The 19099-nt window shown below is 48.5% G+C and overlaps 1 protein-coding gene across 1 annotated transcript in view; it reads left to right on the forward strand.

The window, feature by feature from the left end:
• Window positions 1-19099, forward strand: part of BIRC6 (baculoviral IAP repeat containing 6) — a 1973616-nt gene that overhangs the window by 123705 nt on the left and 1830812 nt on the right. The window contains exon 4 of the mRNA XM_085609819.1: window positions 13607-13800. Coding sequence (XP_085465945.1) covers window positions 13607-13800 — 194 coding nt within the window. The remainder of the gene's footprint in view (window positions 1-13606; window positions 13801-19099) is intronic.

A 19099-nucleotide genomic window follows, 5' to 3' on the forward strand; every position in this document is an offset into this window, starting at 1 on the left:
TTGCGGTCTGTTGTACGCCTTTCCGCCTATACCACTTCTGCCCAGAGTGCTGAAGAAGATCAGGCACGACCGGGCCCAAGTCATCTTGGTGGCTCCGGATTGGGCACGAAGATACTGGTATCCCGAGCTACTCAGTATGTTGACCGATCCCCCGATACGTCTGCCCCTTCGGGAGGATCTTCTGTCGCAGCAGCAGGGGACGGTCCTCCACCCGAACCTGTCCAGCCTCCACCTCCATGCGTGGAGATTGAGCGGCGGCAGTTGATGCCATTTGACTTGCCTCCTGAAGTCTGTGATATCATTCTGGCAGCCAGGTGTCCCTCCACAAAGACTGTATACGCCTGCCGGTGGAACAGATTTGTGGCATGGTGCACAGCAAAGGCTGTGGATCCCCTTTCCACCCCTCTTTCTGAGGTTCTCCTCTTTCTTCTTTCTCTGGCCCGGCAGGGCTCTGCCCTGGGCACCCTGAAAGGTTATCTTGCTGCCATCTCCGCCTTCTTGCGGCTTCCTGATCAGCCTTCTCTTTTCAAGTCCCCTGTGGTTACACGCTTTCTAAAAGGCATTACTCACACGTTCCCTCCTGTCCCTTTTGTAATGCCTCATTGGGACTTGAATCTGGTCTTGACATTCCTGATGTGCGCTCCCTTCGAGCCTCTTCACCATTGTCCTCTTCGTCTTCTGACTCTTAAGACTGCTTTTCTGGTAGCCATCACCTCGGCTAGACGGGTGAGTGAGCTCCAGGCTTTATCTTCAAAGCCTCCTTTTCTCTCTGTTCATCCGGACAAGGTTGTCCTTCGGCCTCGTCCTTCCTTTCTTCCGAAAGTGGTGACTCCATTTCATCTTGGGCAGTCTGTCACCTTGCCCACCTTCTTTCCGCCTCCGCATCCTTCCAAAGAGGAAGAGAGGCTCCACCGTCTGGACCCAAAACGTGCGCTCTCCTTTTATCTAGACCGCACAAAACAGTTCCGGGTGGACGACCAGCTTTTTGTTGGGTACGTGGGCGCTAAGAAGGGGAAAGCTGTGCACAAACGGACCATCTCTCGGTGGGTCGTTTTGTGTATCAAAATTTGCTATTCTTTGGCAAAAAAGGACCCTCCTGTTGGGCTGCGCGCCCATTCTACTCGGGCCACAGCGGCTACTACTGCTTTGGGACGGGGAGTCCCTTTGCAGGACATCTGTCAGGCGGCGACGTGGGCTTCGTTACACACGTTTGCCAGGCATTATTGCCTTGACAGCCAAGTCCGGAGGGATGGCTTCTTTGGCCGTTCTGTCCTCCAGGACTTTCTGGTGTGATCTTGGTTCGCAGACCCACCACCGGGGATGGTATTGCTTGGGTATCTATTCTAAGGTGAGGAATCTAACTAACGTGTTTCTTTCAGATGAACAAGTTACTTACCTTCGGAAACGATGTATCTGTAAGAAACATTAGTTAGTTAGATTCCTCACCGACCCACCCATCCTCCCCGTTCTGCGAACTGACATCTAGGGTTAAGGTTATCCTTTTCAGGCCCCTAGATTTTATTTTTTGGCACCAGTGTCGGTCTTTGCATGGCTCTGCGTTCCTGGCGCGGAAAGCTATGTACAAGAACTGACGTCAGCGCGCGAGGGCGGCGTCTAAGTACTCCGACGTCATTCCGGCGCACGACGCCGACGACGGACGCGGAGCCGCAGACGACGCCTAGCGACGCGCAAGGGGTATTGCTGACGAAAAATCTTCCGGATCCAGTCTGACGCCTGGGGATATTCTAAGGTGAGGAATCTAACTAACTAATGTTTCTTACAGATACATCGTTACCGAAGGTAAGTAACTTGTTCTATAAGCCCTGTGAGGACTGCCATCGGAACATGTCGGTGGCGGACCCGCACGTCGTGTGCCTCTTCTGCTTGGGGCACGCCCATGACCCCGAGACGATCCCCGATTGTCGAGCCATGGCGCCGAAGGTTTTGCGGGAGCGTTCCCGAAAGTTTTTGGAGGCCCGGCACTCGGTTCTGCGCCACTCAAGGTCCTGCTTCCGTGGGAGGTCGAGGGACCAGTCGCGGAGCCGTCACCATCGTTCATCGGAATCGGGGACAGATAAGTCCAAGAGCCATTAAAAGTCGAAGAATCGGCATCGCTCTTCATCTGATAGACTACTAGCCGCAGATTCCTACACGTAGAATTATCCCCAGGCGTGAGACTAGACCCGGAGAACTTTTTTGCCCAGCATCCCGGCGCGCCGGCATCATGCAACTCTGCCCAGGCGTCGTCCGCGTACGTGACGTCAGTGAGGTCACATAAGTCCCACCCTGGCACGCCTATGTCAGTTTTTTTCCTTTTCCCCCATGCAATGCGGTTCCGGTTTGTGCTCTGGGCCTGTTTAGGTCTTTTTCTTCTGCTAATTGCTGCGTGTGTGGGAACAGTGTGCGAATGCCTTCGGGCTTTAAAACTTGTTCGTCGTGTGGCAGCCTCATGTCGGCGACGGATCCTCATCCCATCTGTATGTGGTGTTTGGGGGAGCACCACGACTCCACTGATTGTGAGGCGTGCCAGCAGATGAAGCCAAAGCACCGGCGTGAGCGCCGGATGAAACTTCTTTCGGCTCGTGTGTCCAGGTCGGTGTCGTTCTCTCGCCCCTGAGGTGGGTTCTCAGACCTGCGGCTTCCCTTGCCGACTTCGATCTTCTCCCAGGTCGCAAGTGCGCTGCTCACCTCTTGGTACGTGTTGCAGTTTGTCCCCGAGGGTCGGGTTCTGGCCTGTCGGGGGCGTGGGCTCTCCGCGGGTGGTGCGGCCCCACGTGTCGTCCCCTTATCTGCAGTTTCCCGGCGTGGGGGCGACAAGAGCCCAGATGGAGACATATGCGGCGGCTTTGCAGGCCTCGCTGGCTTCTCCTCCTCCTCCTCCTTCCCCTCATGGGACGTCAGCGGATCCCTTGCAGTGTGCGGTGTCCTCCGCTGCGGCTCCGGCGCCGACTGGCTTGGATCCAGGCTTGGAGGATGTGGTGCCGTTGGGGTGCAGCCCTTCGGGGGTCCTCCTTCGGACCACGGCGCCTCTGCTTCGCCGCAAACTCCCGCGGGAGTCCCTGTGGTGTCGCAGGAGGTCGCCGGGGCTTGGGTTGCACCCCCGAGCCCCTCTCGGTCCCCGGGACGGGCAGCGGCCTTGTCCGAGGTGACGCCGCTACGGCACCGGCAGCTGCTGGCCCTGGCGGCACCACAGGGGTCAGTGAAGGGCCCCTCTCGCCCTGTCACGAGTCGCGGCTGGCGGGGGTCTCCTCGTCCCTCCCTGGGCCCTTCTTGTCCCTCTGCGCAGGCGGCTGCCTCATCGGAGGTCAGGTCAGCGCCATTATGGTGCCGCCCCTTCGCCACCCCGGCTCCGGTCCAGCTCTGGTCTCCTGTGCCGTGTGCTGTGTCGGCGGTCGCCCCGGCGCCGGTTGGCGACGGTGTCCTGCCTCAGTTTGCAGACTCTTCGTGCCGGGCCGACGTCGGGTCGTTTACTCTTCTTCGGACGCCTCATCTTCTCCAGAGGTTCGGCGGTCGCTGGTGTCATCCTCGCCGGAGACGGGCCGCCTTGTCGTGGCTTTTTCCCCAACGTCGCCTAAAGGCGGCTCCTCGCCGTCTCCACGACCGCGGTCTTCGCCGGAGGAGCCGTATGTCCCCCACTCTTCGGTCCCTCTTCCTTTCGGCCTTGGCCCTTCCTTCCTCCGGTTGGCTTGGGGGATGGCCGCCTTAGCTTGCAGCCGTCACCTAACGAGGAACTGCTTTCCCCTCCGCGGGGCCCTACGGGGGCGGGTGCGCCTTTCGCCCGCGCTGTTTCCATGGCTGTGGGAATTTTGCGCATGGGTGATCCAGCTACCCATTTCCCTGCAGATCATCTTCTGGAGGTTCTCCATCAGGGCTCTGGTGGTAGGGAACTGTTGCTTCCCTTCGAGGGTTCACTCCACTCTTCTCTCTTGGAGACTTGGGGCCGTCCCGCCACGGAGGACCCGGTGCCCCAGAACCTTCTGCACCGCCACCATCCGGCACCGCGTGATTCGGTGTGCCTTTCTCTTCACGCTTGGACCAGAGGCCCCCTTTTGCAGTCTGCCTTTCCTGCTGTGACGCTGCTGTTGTTTCCCCCTTCACGGGAGGCCGCCTGGCTGGACTCCTTGGGGCGCAATATGTGTGCCTCAACTAGTGCGGCTCCGTGGGCCCTTAACACACTGTATGTTTTGGCTAGGGCCACTTCTTGCTTGTCGGACTCGGCAGAGTCCCTTATGTCTGCCGCTTCTCAGGAGGGTGCCTGTGTGGATTTGAGACACCATGTCTTGGATGGTCAGGAGCTGGCGGCGTTTATCCATCGCTCCGCTCTGGACATCTCGGAGGTGCTGGGCCATGGCTGCTTCAGTTGCCCTTCGTCGCCATGCCTGGCTTCGGGACAGTGTGTTCCCGGAGAATGTTCGAGAACGGCTGGTGGACCTTCCCTTCGATGGTGCTCTTTTGTTCCATGCCCCTGTGGACTCAGCCATTCAGAGGTTCTTGGCGGTGCTTCGTTCTCCTCCTCCCCCTCCTTCTCCTCCTCAGTGACCTGCGTGTGTATCTGGTTCTTGGAGCTGTTCTTCCGTTGGGGCGGGTCGCCCCCCGTTGTCTGGCTGAGGTTGTGGTTCTGTTATTTATTTATTTATTTATTTTTTATCATTTATTAAGCGCGAACAAATGCCCGCAGGCGTCTCGGCGCTGTACTGTTATTACTCTCCCAGTGATCTTATAAGTTTTTAGAGGTTAAATAACCAGGTCTTCAATTTCTTCCTAAAGGACATTATGTTTGAGCAAGATCTTATGGTTTGCGGGAGTGTGTTCCATAGTCTTGGGGCGACTACTAGGAAGCGCCTGTCTCCCCAGTTGACCAGCCTAGTCCGTGGCACTACCAGGTCATGTAGTTTTGCTGATCGTAGCTGATTAGCTGCTGGCCACCCCTTTTTGACTGTGTGTTTTTTTCCTTTGGGTTTTGTACCCCATGCTGGGTTTGATATTGGGCCTTCTGCATTTCCCCTCTGGCTGCTTGATAATTCTCCTGCGGGGTTTTTTGTCGCAGGTCTTTTTTTGTTGTCCTCTGCTGCGGAAGTTTCTTCCTAAGAAGAGATTCCCATGTCTTGGGATATGACATGCCCTATGTGGGGCACGCTTGGCTGTAATATAGCCCTGGTATGTGCTGGGGAGTTGTGGTCACCTGCGGGCTTCTGCTCTTCGTGGCGTTATGGTATGTTGCGGATGCAACCTTCTTCTTAGCCTTTTAGCTTGAATGTTTTGTTCTGTGGTGTCCCTGACGTCTGGCGGAGCTTGCCAGTGCTGCCCTGTTCTTTCTGCACCGTTGTGCCTTCTTGGGGCTTTAGTGGGACTGTCATCCTGCCTTCTCCGCTGCTTCCAGTGGGCCTTGCACTCGGTTCTGCCTCTTCTCCCTGTGGGGGGATGGTCCCTGGCTTCTGGACCCTCTTGTGGGCGCAGTTTGTCCCTGCGGGCATTGGACGATTCTTCCGGGGTGACCTTGAGTTCCCCTTTTCGGCTTCCGCCTGCTTCTTGTTGCCGGCGCCATCCTGTCTGGGAGCGCCTTTGCTCTTCCTCTTCTCCTTGGAGTTTCTAGGTTACTCCTCTCTTTCGGTGCTCCTTTCATTGCCTTGGCCTTGGGCGGAGGTTTTGTTGCCTCACGTGGGCGCGGGGTGTTTGGTCTCTTGCGCCTTGCCTGGTTTCCTCTTCTGAGTGAGGATAGGCTATCTTCTTCTTCTCTTCTTTTCCCGACCCCCCCCCCCCCCCCTCCCTCCCTTAGGGTTGGTGGCCTCCTGCTGGCAGGGGTTTCCCTTTGCCTGGGGGGACGGGGCTTTATTGGTGAAAAAGTGGATTGGGCTCTGGAACACTTTAAGGAGAGCCTCATCACAATGCGTTCTCTGGGTCTGCCTGCCCCCCTAGATAATTTCCTTGGCAATATTGTCCCTTTTGCGGGTATGCTAGGGGTTTTTAGTACAGTACAGACAGTGCCAGACTTTGCTGACACAACAGTCTACTCAGCCACTTTGTGGCCAAGGCTTGGCACTTGGAGAACGTTCATGGCATCGGGGACAAGATGCAGCTCAATCCCCCACCTCTCTGGCAACCACAAAACCGATAAGTGTTTCCATTTTGACACTCACCGACTCTGAAGAAGATGGGATCAAACATTTCCTACAAGGGAGGCACGATATACCTTTGGATAAAGGGCCCTCCAGTTTGTCAAGCAGAGCTAGGCCTTCCTATTTTTTTTTTCTAATCCACCACACTTGCCACCTCCATCAACAAGGTTGACCGAGAAACCTGTGCCAATTTTGTAGTAGGAAGTGCAGGCTCCTTTGGCCTAAGCAGCCATAAGGAGTGTACTTGTTTTCATAGTAGAAACTTTGTGCTAGGTGTAATTCACGCTACTTCTTGGTGCCGAAGAAGGATGGAGTCTTTCGTCCTAGTTTATATCCCCGCCCTCTTATCGTCTTCCGGAGGAAGGAAATATTCAAGATGCTCATTCTGCCCAGGCCTTGTTGGCCCTAGATTCCTGAGTCTAGAAGATAGCTTTGGACCTGCAGGAGTCCCGTTTCCATATTCCCATCCTGAAGGCCCTCAGTCGATGTGTGTGGGCATAGTGGGCCAAGAGCATTCCCAGTTTACTGTATTCCCTTTTGGCCTACCCTGTGCCTTTGGGTGCTCACAGCTCACCTTCAGAGGTCCAGTGTACCAGTTTTTTGTACCTCTATGATTGCCTGTTGAAGGCGACTTGCTCTCAGGCAGTCGCAGATAACCTCCAGACAACAGTGGCTGCCTAATATCGTTTGGGTTCATTATCAGTGTGCCAAAATTACAGCTGAGTCCTTTGCAGATACTCCCATTTTTCAGTGCTGTGTCCACCCCCCATACCCCCCTCCCCCCAACCCTGAACGGAATTTCCAGAACAGTAAGGATTTGATCTCTATATTTCAGCCTCTGTCCTGGATCTCAGTGACAATGGCATTGATGCTGCTTTGACTCATGGGCTCCTGCATCTTGCTTATCCTGTATGCACAATGGCACATGTGGTCTCTGCAGTGAGATCTGATGTTCCAGCATGGACGGCACCAAATTAATCTATCAGTTTCCATCCAGGTTTTGGAGGGCACTACGAAAGACCTACAGTAGTGGCTGTTCGATCGCAGTTAGGCTAGAGGCAGACTCCTCTCCTTACTCCACCCATAGCTGACTGTGGCCACAGATGCATCACTGGGCAGGGGACACCATCTGGGAGAGATGGAGATCAGTGGACTCTGGTCTGCAATTGAAACAGTCCATTCAGAATTTTTTTTGGGCATTGTGGACCACCTGCTTGGCATTGTAATCCTTCCTGTCATCCATCAAGGGGAGACTAGTACAGGTACTCCCTTACAACACCACTACCATGTGGTATTGCAACAAGCGGGGCAGAGTGGTGTCGTAGATCCTGTGCCAGTAGGCTCTACACCTCTTGAAGTGGCTGTCTCTTAAGAGCATTACTGTGGTCGGGAACTAGCGGGAGGGATCTCTAAGTGCCAGGGTTGCAAACTTAGTCGCTGATGTCTAGTGGATCGCAAATGGTGGTTACATGCAGAGGTGGCACAGGGTGTTTTCAGCAATTGGGAGACCCTAGCACAATCTTTTCGTCACCACTGAGAATGCGCAGTGTCAGCATTTTTGCTTGCTAAAGTTCTCAAGAAGTCTGTCTTTCAGAGATGCGTTCCACCTAGAGTGGAGCTCAGGACTCCTGCATGCCTTTGCGGCTCTACCTCTCTTGGCTCAAGTCTTGAAAAATATCAAGACTGACCGGGCCGACATCATTCTGGTGGCTCCAAATTAGGGCAAGAGGGTATGGTATCCAGAACTCCTGGACCATGAGCATTTGTCCTCTGATAAAGCTGGTTCTTCATGAGGGTCAACTGTTGAACCTGTGGTAAATAATTTTCCTTTACCTGGACTGAATTTGATACAGAAACATAATAAAACAGCTCAGTAAAATGAGAGGCAGAATCCGTGGTATTAGAGGTTCGGAATGGGCTTTATTCCAATGAACGATTATAATCGGTTGCTCCAAGTTCCATCACCACGGAGGTTCAGGAAGTGAAGTACATACATTATTGACATGAAATGACTTTTATAGATCATACATTACAATGAAGCGAATGCAGTAGGCGTAACAATTGATAAGGAAAATGACGATATATCTGCGTAACCAAAAATGGGTGTAATAAGGAGTAAAAAGGAACGTAATTGGTTATGATGTCACCTATAGGTGGATCCATAAGATAATACTTGGCATAGATGCGCGCGCAGCAGCATGACGTGTGATTGACGTGTAACTAGGGGGTGAAGGGGACTTGACATTTAGCTCTACATGTGGAGACAAGAAGTCTGGGGGGTCAAGTCAACCTAATCCCAAATCATATCTAACATCCTATGTTTAAAGAACTATGTTATCCATAAAGAAGGACTCTCGAACAGAATCTATTCTATACTGACTGTGCGTGCGTGTACAAGCGTCTAAGTGTCTACACTAAATGCGAGGGCAGGAATCTTCCATAGTAACAGGACTATGAATTACTTGCATAAGGGCAGAGAAGCCGGGCCTTTTGCTCGGTGGCTGGAAGAATGTTTACTTAAACTACTAGGCAGGAATGCATCGGCTGAGGGGGAAGCAGATAACTCGAAGGTGAAATACAGTTCTTGGCAGAGAATAGGCTGATGTCAGGCTTCGTGAGCCGCGCAGAGAATGAGACAAAGTTCATAGTCACAGATGCAGGCTCAGACTGGAGCTTTCAGAGGCAGAAGGCAAGAAGAGTTTGACGACAGAATCAGGGCCTACTTGCCTGGACTGTAAAATGGCATAAGTGAACCATATAAAGGCGGTGGCCTTTCGTACTTAGGAATGGAATATCCGGCCCATTCATGGCGGATCAACAGAGGACATGTTAACGGTGGACGCACATGTATTTGCGTCTTCATAACTGGAACTGGAGGGAACATACATGTACTTGTGACATGCACATAGAACCGTTGGGGTCCAAGATAGGGGACATAACTGACCAGAAAAATCCATATTTCCACAAACCAACAGGGCAGGATCCTCCACTCTCTGGACCTCCATGCTTGGAGATCGAACGGCAACAGCGAGGTTCCTTTGTACTTCCTCAAGAAGTTGGTTGTTGTGATATTGGCAGCCAGGTATCTATCTACAAAATGTATGTACGCTGCAGACTGGGACAAGATTGCGGCTTGGTGCGGATCCTTTGAATTGACCCGCTACAATCTAAGCTGGCAAAAAGTGTTGTTTCTTTTGTCATTGGCCCAGCAAGGAATTGCACTAGAGAGTGTTAAAGGCTATGTTTATGCTCTTTGGGCTTTTTTTAGATTACTGGCTTAGCCTTATTTTTTTTTAAATCCACTGAAGTGATATTTTTCAAAAGTTTACAACACATTTTTCCACCAAATCTATTTGTGATGCCACAGTGAGACTTGAATTTGATATGTACCCCATTTTAGCCAATGCACAGCTGTTCCCTATGTCTCATGACTCTGAAAACTGTTTTTCTGTTTGCAATTATGTTAGCTTGTCTCATGAGGGAGCTGCAGGCTCACTTGGCCTAGCTGCCTTGCATTACATTTTTTTCAGGCAGGCTGGTGTTGAGGATCCAAACTGCATTTCTGCCGAAGGCAGTAACTGCTTTACACTTCACGTTATTTGCCCTGAGGAGGAGAGACTCCATCATTTGAACTCTCTGAGGGCCATCAGTTTCTACATTGATCGTACCATGGATCATCTGGTGGATGATGTACTCTTTGTGGGCTGCTCGAGAGCAAAGAAGGGAGGCAGTATATAAAACGACCGTCTCTGCGTGGATAATCCTCCTTGTACAAATGTGCTATGTTTTAGCTAAGAAGCAACTGCCTGAAGGATTGAGGGCTTTTTCCACTCAAAGTGCTACCTCTGCACTAGCATGTGGAGTGCTTGCCATGGATAGCCGTTGCGTCTAGTATAATGGGGTAACCAAGTGCCCCTCAGAACCTGGGTGTGAAGATATGAAGTAATGTTGGTTCTGTTGGGAAAGGAATTGCTTTCTAACTTACTGAATACAAGACAAAATTATCTAAGAACAAACACTTATTCAAACATTTGTATCGTCACAGTTAATGGAGAAAAAAGAAAACAAAAGAACACACCAATCATGAGTCAATCCAAGGAGTATAGTGAAATAATTAATTATTTCTTTTTACATTTTATAGTGTATATATGACACTAATATGCTGCCACAAGTAATAAACTAACAAAAAGGTGCTTGTTGTCAAATAGCTGTCAGGCTGTTACATGGGCATCAGTGCGCATGTTCACCAAACCCTATGTCATTGACAGGCCTGTTGGCATGTGTATTTTGACTGTTCAATCGTGCAGCACTTTTTAGTTTGAGCAATTGCATAGACCCTTCTCCGGGGAAGGTACTGCTTTGGTATCAATTCACAAGGTGAGGAGTCTGCAGTTAGAATAATCTATCATATGAACAAGTTATTTAGCTTTTGGTCATGCCAGTTTATTCATGGGCTCTGTGTCTGATGGGGCAGAGAAGCCTTAGAAAACAACTGACATCCGAGCTTGGGTGGCGCTCCTATGCAGCCCTGATTGTCACTTCAGAAATGGAACTATAATGGTGCGGCACCGCACAATTTCACCTGCTGTTGCACAGGGTACTGCTTTTGAGTTTCCATATCCATTCTGAAGCCTGGGGGGAATATTCACAACATGACGAATCTGATGTTAGATAGAGTATCCACCAGAAAGCGCATTATTGAAAGCAAGGCACTTACTCACTTGTTGGGGACATCAGGACCAGCACGTAGATTTGCTGTTGGCAGCCCTGAAGAATGGAAGAAATATAGTCCCAGTTGGCTTCTGCCATCTTTTGATAAATCTTCGCTAACTGTTAAAAAAAAAAAAAAAAGTTAATCCCCTTCAGCTCCTTCCCAGAAAGTTTTGAGATAATCTGTTTCAAAAAGCTCTTTCTCCATGCAGTTTCCATAGGGTATATTATGCAGCAGTACAGAAAATATGGCTGTACAGAATTGTACCACATTTTGCAGAAAGCTAGATTTGACTCCGAAAGCTATTCAACTGCTTTTGAGAAATTAAGGTAAAAACATTTGCGAAACCTGATGCAGCGGGACCAACATTTTTCTTTTTATAAAAAGTCAGTGGGTGGCAGGGGTTGGGTGTTGGGTGTTGGGCGCTGGGCTCAGGCCAGGGGTGGCAGTGGATTGGCTGCTTGTGGGCTGTTGGGCACAGGGCCTGGCTGCAGGGCTTTAGCTGTCCGTGGCAGTCTGGTATGGTAATACGATCTTACTTTACGTAAAAAACAAAAAACGTTAGCTGAAAAAAACCGAAGGCTAATGTGATGTTCTAGTTAGGTATGGAAATAAGATATCAGTTGACGTTACAAATATCCCAGAAATTCACTGAAAAATTCAAAAGGTTAAAGTAAAGTTCTAGTTTGGTGAAAATATCAGGCATAATGTCATGTTTTAAAGTCCCAAGTTAGTTTTCTGAGCTAACTATTATTTGCAGCCCCACCATGCTCTGCGTATTAACCTAACATATCGCATCACTCACATGTTAAATAACATCCTTGATGACATCATTGAACCTACTGCTTTTGAAATTACTCTATAAACCACTAAAGAATTTGCAACATGAAATGAATTACTAAATGGCACAGAATCATGTAAATCATAAATTATCATTCAAAGTACCTTAAGTGAACGAAGCTCCTCCTATGCACAGCCTTGGCTCTCTACCAACACTTTGTGAATAGCCAACTCATGGGAGCAGTCAACCAGACACAAGTGGGTAAGCCTGTGCTGCAGACTCTTTGCCCTGTGAACAACTTTTCCTGGAGAACCCACTCACACTCCCAAGCCGCTGTACTTTGCAAAGCCCCTTTTATGCACAGCATTTGTCCTGAATCCTTAGTGGAAAGCAAATCGAATGTGGGCAATTGACCACACATGGGTGGGAAAGTACTTATTGTGAACAGTTTTTGCCCTGAGCAGAACCACTTTACAGCGATCCTACTACCCTTACCCATCCAAGGCCACTTAGGTGGTGAAGGCCCTACTGCACTTAGCTTTCATCCTGTACTGAACACTTAGCAGATAGTTGAGCTCTTGTGGGCAGTCGAGCACACATTTGTGAGCAGCTGCCTGGTGTGTAAAGTCTTAACTCTTCCGCGCAACTGTTCATGCAGAGACCACTTCTTCCACACACTCAAGGCCCATTAGAGTAACCACCTACTACATACAACCTTTGCCATGTAGCAAAGCTTCTAAAGATAGCTGACCTGTTGTAGGCAATCAGAAAAATACGTACTCAGCAAGTTGGTATGTTATCAGTGATTTCAACAATTTGGCCCTTGATCATCTCATGAGAGATGTACTATTGGAAGGGCATACGTGGAGAATAGCGATGGCACAAGTTACAGTTAGCTCAGTAAAGTCTAACTGTTGAATTTCTGTGATTTTTTTTTGTTTGTTTAAAACGTGACATTGACCGACATTTTCACCGAACTATACTGTCGCTTTTATTTTTTTCACATTTCATTTGTGGGCATTTTTGGGGGAGTATAAAGTTCTTTTTTCTTATTAAATTAATTTGTTTTTGTTTATATTAACACATTTCCCTTATATTATTGACAACGTGGGAGGTGATAAAATTACCATAGAATGTGACATTTGTATTATTCTGTTTGAGCGCAGCAAAATGATGTTCTGCAGCTCCCTTCCTTCTTAATTGACCGTGTATATATCGTTACTTACTTCCTGAGGTTGCTCCTGCCTGTTTTTTCAGCAAGGTGGGGATTGCCACCTTGGATCCTAAGCGTTTCCATGGAGGTTTTTGACCACCGATGACTCTTTGGCTTGTGTGTACTGACACTCTTTGACCAGTGGTCCAAACAGATTGTAGTTGCCTCATCCTCATTATCTCATGCCTTGCATGTTTGCTGAAGGGAATCTGCTATGCTGATTAGCTCAGAAAGCAGGAACCTCCTTGCTTGTGTGACAATTGTAGTGCTGCAACAGCTACACCCGCCTAAAGCAAGATACATTTATAATTATTTCAAGCATTCCGGGTACCTCCTGGACCTGTAGTACTATGTTATGCATACACTACCCAAGATGGAGAAGCACAATTACAAGGTAGAAACCATACCTTTCAGATGATGAACAGTTTCATACAGAGTATGCCAGTGAACTTGGTCTAGGGAATTCTCATTCCTGGTAGTCCATGATTATATTTGTGTGGTAAATTAGGACCTGCAAAATGTCTTTTTTATTGTGTGTGAATCAACTGGGCAGTAAATTAAAATTTTGTTGTCTGACATTTTCACTCTCACTGAGTTCCAATGGCCTTCAGAGTCGAATTCTTATTTATCTGCACAATTTGGTGGACATTACAGCATAATTTACAGACATAATATTTGTGGGAATCCTCACCGTTCCTTTGTCTTTTCTCAGGAGTGCTATCAACCTTTTTCTTTTGTGTACTTTGCACAGCTGATGCTTGATTATTTTTAATCATTTCATGTAGTGGGCCACAGTCACACTGCATCTTCCTCATCACATATTGAAGTCTGTTGCCGGTGCCATTGTAAATGAACTCAAGAAGATCAATCAGAATGTTGCTGCCTTACCTGTTGCATCCTCTGTGATGGACCGGTTATCTTACCTCTTACCAAGTGCAAGACAGGAACTTGGAGTTGGACCTGGCAGATCTGTGGACAGGTAAGTGTTCTGAACTATACTTTTACAGGCCATATTTCTTAACCTTTCTGCTATAAAAAAATATATATATTAATAAAAAATATATTTATGAACGCAAATGGCTAGATGTGGTTAACTTTGTGGAAAGTTAGATTAACTGGTTAAGTCTTACTGTTCTTTGGATTTGTTTGTATTTCTAGTAGCACTCTTCACCCCAGGCAGTTATGTCTACCATCTACAATATTCATCTGCTTTCTCATTTTACTGAACAAAACAGGTCTCTTCAATTTCAGCTTAACTTCAACATCTCCAGTTGGGCAATAGTCAGCAGAATGCCACATGTTCTCAAATAACACCAGTCCTCCACATTATTTGCAGCGTTTTCTTCTACTGTCACAAAGAACACAGTAGTTTACAATTTCAGTTTGTTGTCATTCACTTCACCCCTTTGTTGAGTATGAACTGTAGAGTCCTGTTCCATGGGAATTAATTATTGCAGTTGATAGCCTCTCTAGGGAAAGTTGTATAATACCCCATTAGGGTGAAAATATATATCCTCCAGTTGCAGAGGATCATCTTGTTACCTACTACTGTATTATTCAGACAGCCAGGGTCATCTTTGTAAAATTAGTCTCCAGGCTTCAGTTGCCAGAGAATGCTGCATGGGTGTTGAAATGAGCACCCTTCCAAAACTGCCCACTCTGCCATTCCAAATATCCATGGGCTGACCTCCCAGTAGATTTTCAATCTGTGCCTGTAAGCCCCCCCCTACAAGTCGTCATCCCTCCCCTTCTGATCTAAGAGGACAGTAAAATGTAGCAACAGAACCCCTTGGCACCCTGGACGTCCTTGATGAGGACAATGCCCTCAGTGCTGAAGACCAAGAGGGCTGACACCTTGTCCAAAGACCTTGTTCTACAGAGAGTCTGACTACCGGGATATGGAAGATATCAAACCAGTGCCAAAGACCAGCTCATGCACGAAGAGCACGCTCGGGTTTATGAGTATACCTATGGCCCCTGAGTCCCACCACACCAAGTGAGGGTCCCAAAAGAAGTCCCACTCCAAGGTAGAACACTGCTGATGGAGTTAGGCTTCGGGCTGTGAGAATGCACTTTGAGAAAATACAAGGCAAGCTCTTCCGCTGCCTTCCGGTTCTGGTGTGCACTGGCAGAAGGCTCTGAAGCTGAGCAAGCCTCCTCCCAAGGGTGTTGACCCCCACGAGCTGCTGAAGGGCGCTGACCACCATCTGTCCTATGCAAAGCCAGTGCCAAAGACTCCATTGACGCTGAAACCTCAAGGCCTCAATCGATGCCAGGAGACGAGGCCATCGGGCCCTGATCCTAGAACGTCTCCAACAGGAACTGGATGCTAGACAAACTCCTGTTCATCCACCAAGTCAAAGGCGAAATCTTTATCAAACTGCCTCCACTACTAGTTCCAGAACTTTTTCCTTGAAAGAGGAGACATGTCTTTGAGGGAAAACCTCCTTCTAGGCCTCCTTTACCCGAGTCAGTACCTAAGCAGTGAATGGACAGAGCCACCAGTCCCCTTCCCCTGTCCCACAGTCCACCGCATCAACATTTCCCTCTATTCTCCCACCATGCCTATGCACACCACCACGTCGGCCTCCACCAGAGTTGCCATAGGATTCACCTCTTTTGTTCTCGGAGCAAGGTAGCCCCTGTGGGCCATTCGACTCCTATAATTAGCCTGAGCAGCAATTCCTTCCAGATGATCCCTAGGATTACTAAAATGTAGACACCTACCACTCCCCCCTTGGTATTCAGATCTAGATCATTGTCCCAATTTGGGACTACACCATGGCATACCACAAAGTGGACATGCATATTACTCGGGAGAAGGACAACTTTTTTGGTGAATAGCTCTCAAAATCTGAGCGAACCATCTAGTTCCTCCCCATGCCAAGTGCGTACTTAAACCGGCCCCAGAGAACCTTAAATAGGCCGTCAAGGCTATGTTTGCCACACCAAGGGTTGAGAAAAAGTTTAAATCCCCTACTAGCAACCCAGCATACATTAAGGGACAGGTTCCACCAAATCTACACTGCCTGCAAACATGCCTCTGCCCAGCCCACCAGTGACACACCTCCTCCAGACAAAGAGTAAAAATATGGACGCAATGGCAAATAGGGTGGCAGTTGAAGCAGCAACCCATTGGCTGATAGCCATTTTGTTTCTCTCCTCTCACTTTGACAGGGCACAGTGGGCAGGAAATGCAAGAGCTCTTCAGACATCTCCCGAGAAGTACAAGTAATTGGGTGAGCAGATAGTCTGAGGGCAAGTTGATCTCCAACACCAGCATTTACTTCACTTTAGATTCCGCGGACTCATCCCCTAGAGCAGTGGTTCTTAACCTTTTGGACCCAACTTAATTGCTGGAACTTGGGGACCCCCACTGAATCATTATTGGAATCTCTCCGCCATAAGCTGCTGTTCGAAACCAAGAATCCCGGCCTAAGCAATTTTGATCATTTGAGTCCAAACAATACACTAAAAGTACAGAAACCTGCATCCACCAAACAAATACACAACTAATGAAATATTCACAAACCAGTAGAAAAAAGAAAAATGTGAATTTTAGTAGAAAGGTAGGAACTTTTATAAATTCAATTGAGCCCACCCATTATCCATGCTATGTTCTGTTTGATGCACTTTCACTGCAAATCAATCTCAGGATACTAACTTAATTTTTAGCCTCCAATTTCAAATTCCTTCACATCTACAGAAAGTAATTTTGTTTTTTACATTTTGCTTCTTTATTCATGTACACTTTATTGATCTGTTGAGGATATTTATTTTCTACGCAATTGGTGAATCCCTAGGTATGCTTCTTGGACCCCCAGGGGTCCCTGGACCGCAGTTTAAGAACCATTGCTCTAGAGGCATCAGTATTAGTGTCATTCTGAGGTGCCATGCCTGGCTCTGTATCTCTAAAGTCAAACTCAAGGTACAGCATCATCTCCTCAACCTCCCGTTCAATGGGGAGCACTTTTTTGGGTCCCAGTTTGATTAGAGGCTAGAGAGAATCGAGAAAAATACAGAGACTGTCAAGTCTGTGGGGCACTCCAGACCACCACATACGGGAGCTTCTTTGGAAACAGCAGCCCATGAGAACACTATTTCCTCCTTCTCTGGTTACAAATTGCATCTGACAAGTGGGTCTTAGCTGTGGTCCAACACGGCTACTGCTTTGTACTCCACACAAGCGCACCCAACATCCCACCTTGTAGTCAAGCCCTCATCTAGGAAAGCCAAATCCTCCTTCGGGAAGAAGTGCATGCTGTCCTACAGAAGTGTACCATAGAGAGGGTGCCTCTGCAACACCAGGGGGGCAGCATCTACTCACTCTACTTTCTTAAACCCAACAAGGATTGCTTGCTCAGGCCCATCCTTGACCTGAGTGCCCTCATTCACTACATCCTTTTGAGAACATTTTCACATGACAAATCTGCAGCATCCCATTCCCCTCCTCAGTCAGGGTGACTTCATTTTGGCTCTTGACCTCAAGGGCCCCTACTTCCACATCCCCATCCACCCTGCTTATCAACATTGCCTTTTCTAGATTGCAAGTGGACAAATCTCATCTTAAAGTACTTCCTTTCTGAGTCACCAAGGCTCCTATGGTGTTTAGGAAGTGCCTAAAAGTGATTTGGCTGTGTATTGGCAATGGGCGGGTATTCACACTTCTCTACAGCTTATGGATCACCATACATGCTGCTAAGGCACATCTACAATCTCTACAAATTCAACCCTTTGCTAGTCTTTCTTAGACACAGTCATGGGAAGAGCCTACCTCCAATCAGCAGTCACAGCTTTTCAGCAGCTGCTACCGCTTTTTCAGCCCATTTGCCAGCACACTGTGTGCATTGTCCTGCACCTGATAGGGATAATGGAGGCCTTCATCACCATTGTTCCCCGTGCATGGCTTCACATGCGCACCCTTTAACAACGCCTCACGGTTCAATGGTCACAAGTAAAGGGTCACTGGCAAGGTCTAGTGTTGATACAGGCCAATGCGCACTACTCTCTGCAGTTGTAGTACAGCAACAACCTTTTGCAAGGAAGGCTTTTCAAGAAACCAGTACCACAAGTGGTCATCACTACAGATGCCTCTCACAGGGAGGAGTGCGCAATTTGAACAACCTACAGATCCAAGGTATGTGGACCTCTGCACGACAAGTTCGCCACATAACTACCTGGACGTGCTAAACTTCTTCTTTTTTTTTTTTTTTTTTTTTTTTTTTTTAGCTCAAAAAGCCTTCTTACTATTAATTCTGGACAAAGTAGTCCTCATCAAGACAGACCAGATTACCATCTTCAGAAGCAGAGCAGCATACACTCCCTCAGCCCAGGGGACGTTTTGTCTGCAGGTACTCAAATCCAAAGTCTATGGTCATTGCTCTATAGATGTATTGGTCTGGAATATTTGTCTACACCTTTCCACATCTCCCACTCCTTTTGTGGTAAGGGAAATCGGGTAAACATCACTTTCATTTTGGTAGCAACAGACTGAGCCAGACAGCCCTGTTATTCCTACCCCCTTGAAGATGTCCTCCAGCCCTCATTAATAACTCCTGCTCAGACCACACCTTCTCACGCAGAAGAAAGATCGGGTGAGGCATCTAGATCGTGAACAGATCAACCTTGTAATTTGACACCAGAGGTCCGAGAACTTGAGTACCTTCACCTACCTCAGGAATATATGTTCATTTTATTTTTTTATTTATTTATTTATTTATTTTTTGAAACCGTTTATTACAATCTCGAATATATACAGGCATGGGCCTACAACCTTCCGGCCGGCCGCTAAAGTGACAGCAATTAGTGACATATATACAATAAGGCACTTGGCGTTACAGAGACGCTAGCAAGAGGTATCAACAACGTGGGCCACATGACTCTGAGCCCACAATATGGTTTCGTTTTATACAACACTAACAACATAAAACCACACCCGCAAGGCAACCCGAGAACAAGAGTGACAACATATGCTCCTCAAATGGGGGGACCCCAACCCTACACTAAAATCGAAGGAGGGGAAGGGAAATAGGTCCGGGACTGGGAAAACACTGTGCCCGGGATTGGGGGAGGGGGTCATCTAGGGGGACGGAGCTGGTGAAGCGGGAGGCAACAATGGCGGCTCGCAAATACCCCCGCGGTAGGCGTTCCAGGGGCCCCACACCTTCAGCCACGCCCCAGGCTTACCCCGCGCCACATACACCACTTTCTCTCGGAACATGCACCAATCCATGTGTTCTTTCCAGGCCGACACTGCCGGGGGCCTCTGGGATCCCCAC

The sequence above is a fragment of the Triturus cristatus genome, chromosome 6 (assembly GCF_964204655.1).
Source record: "Triturus cristatus chromosome 6, aTriCri1.1, whole genome shotgun sequence".
Taxonomy (NCBI): Eukaryota; Metazoa; Chordata; class Amphibia; order Caudata; family Salamandridae; genus Triturus; species Triturus cristatus.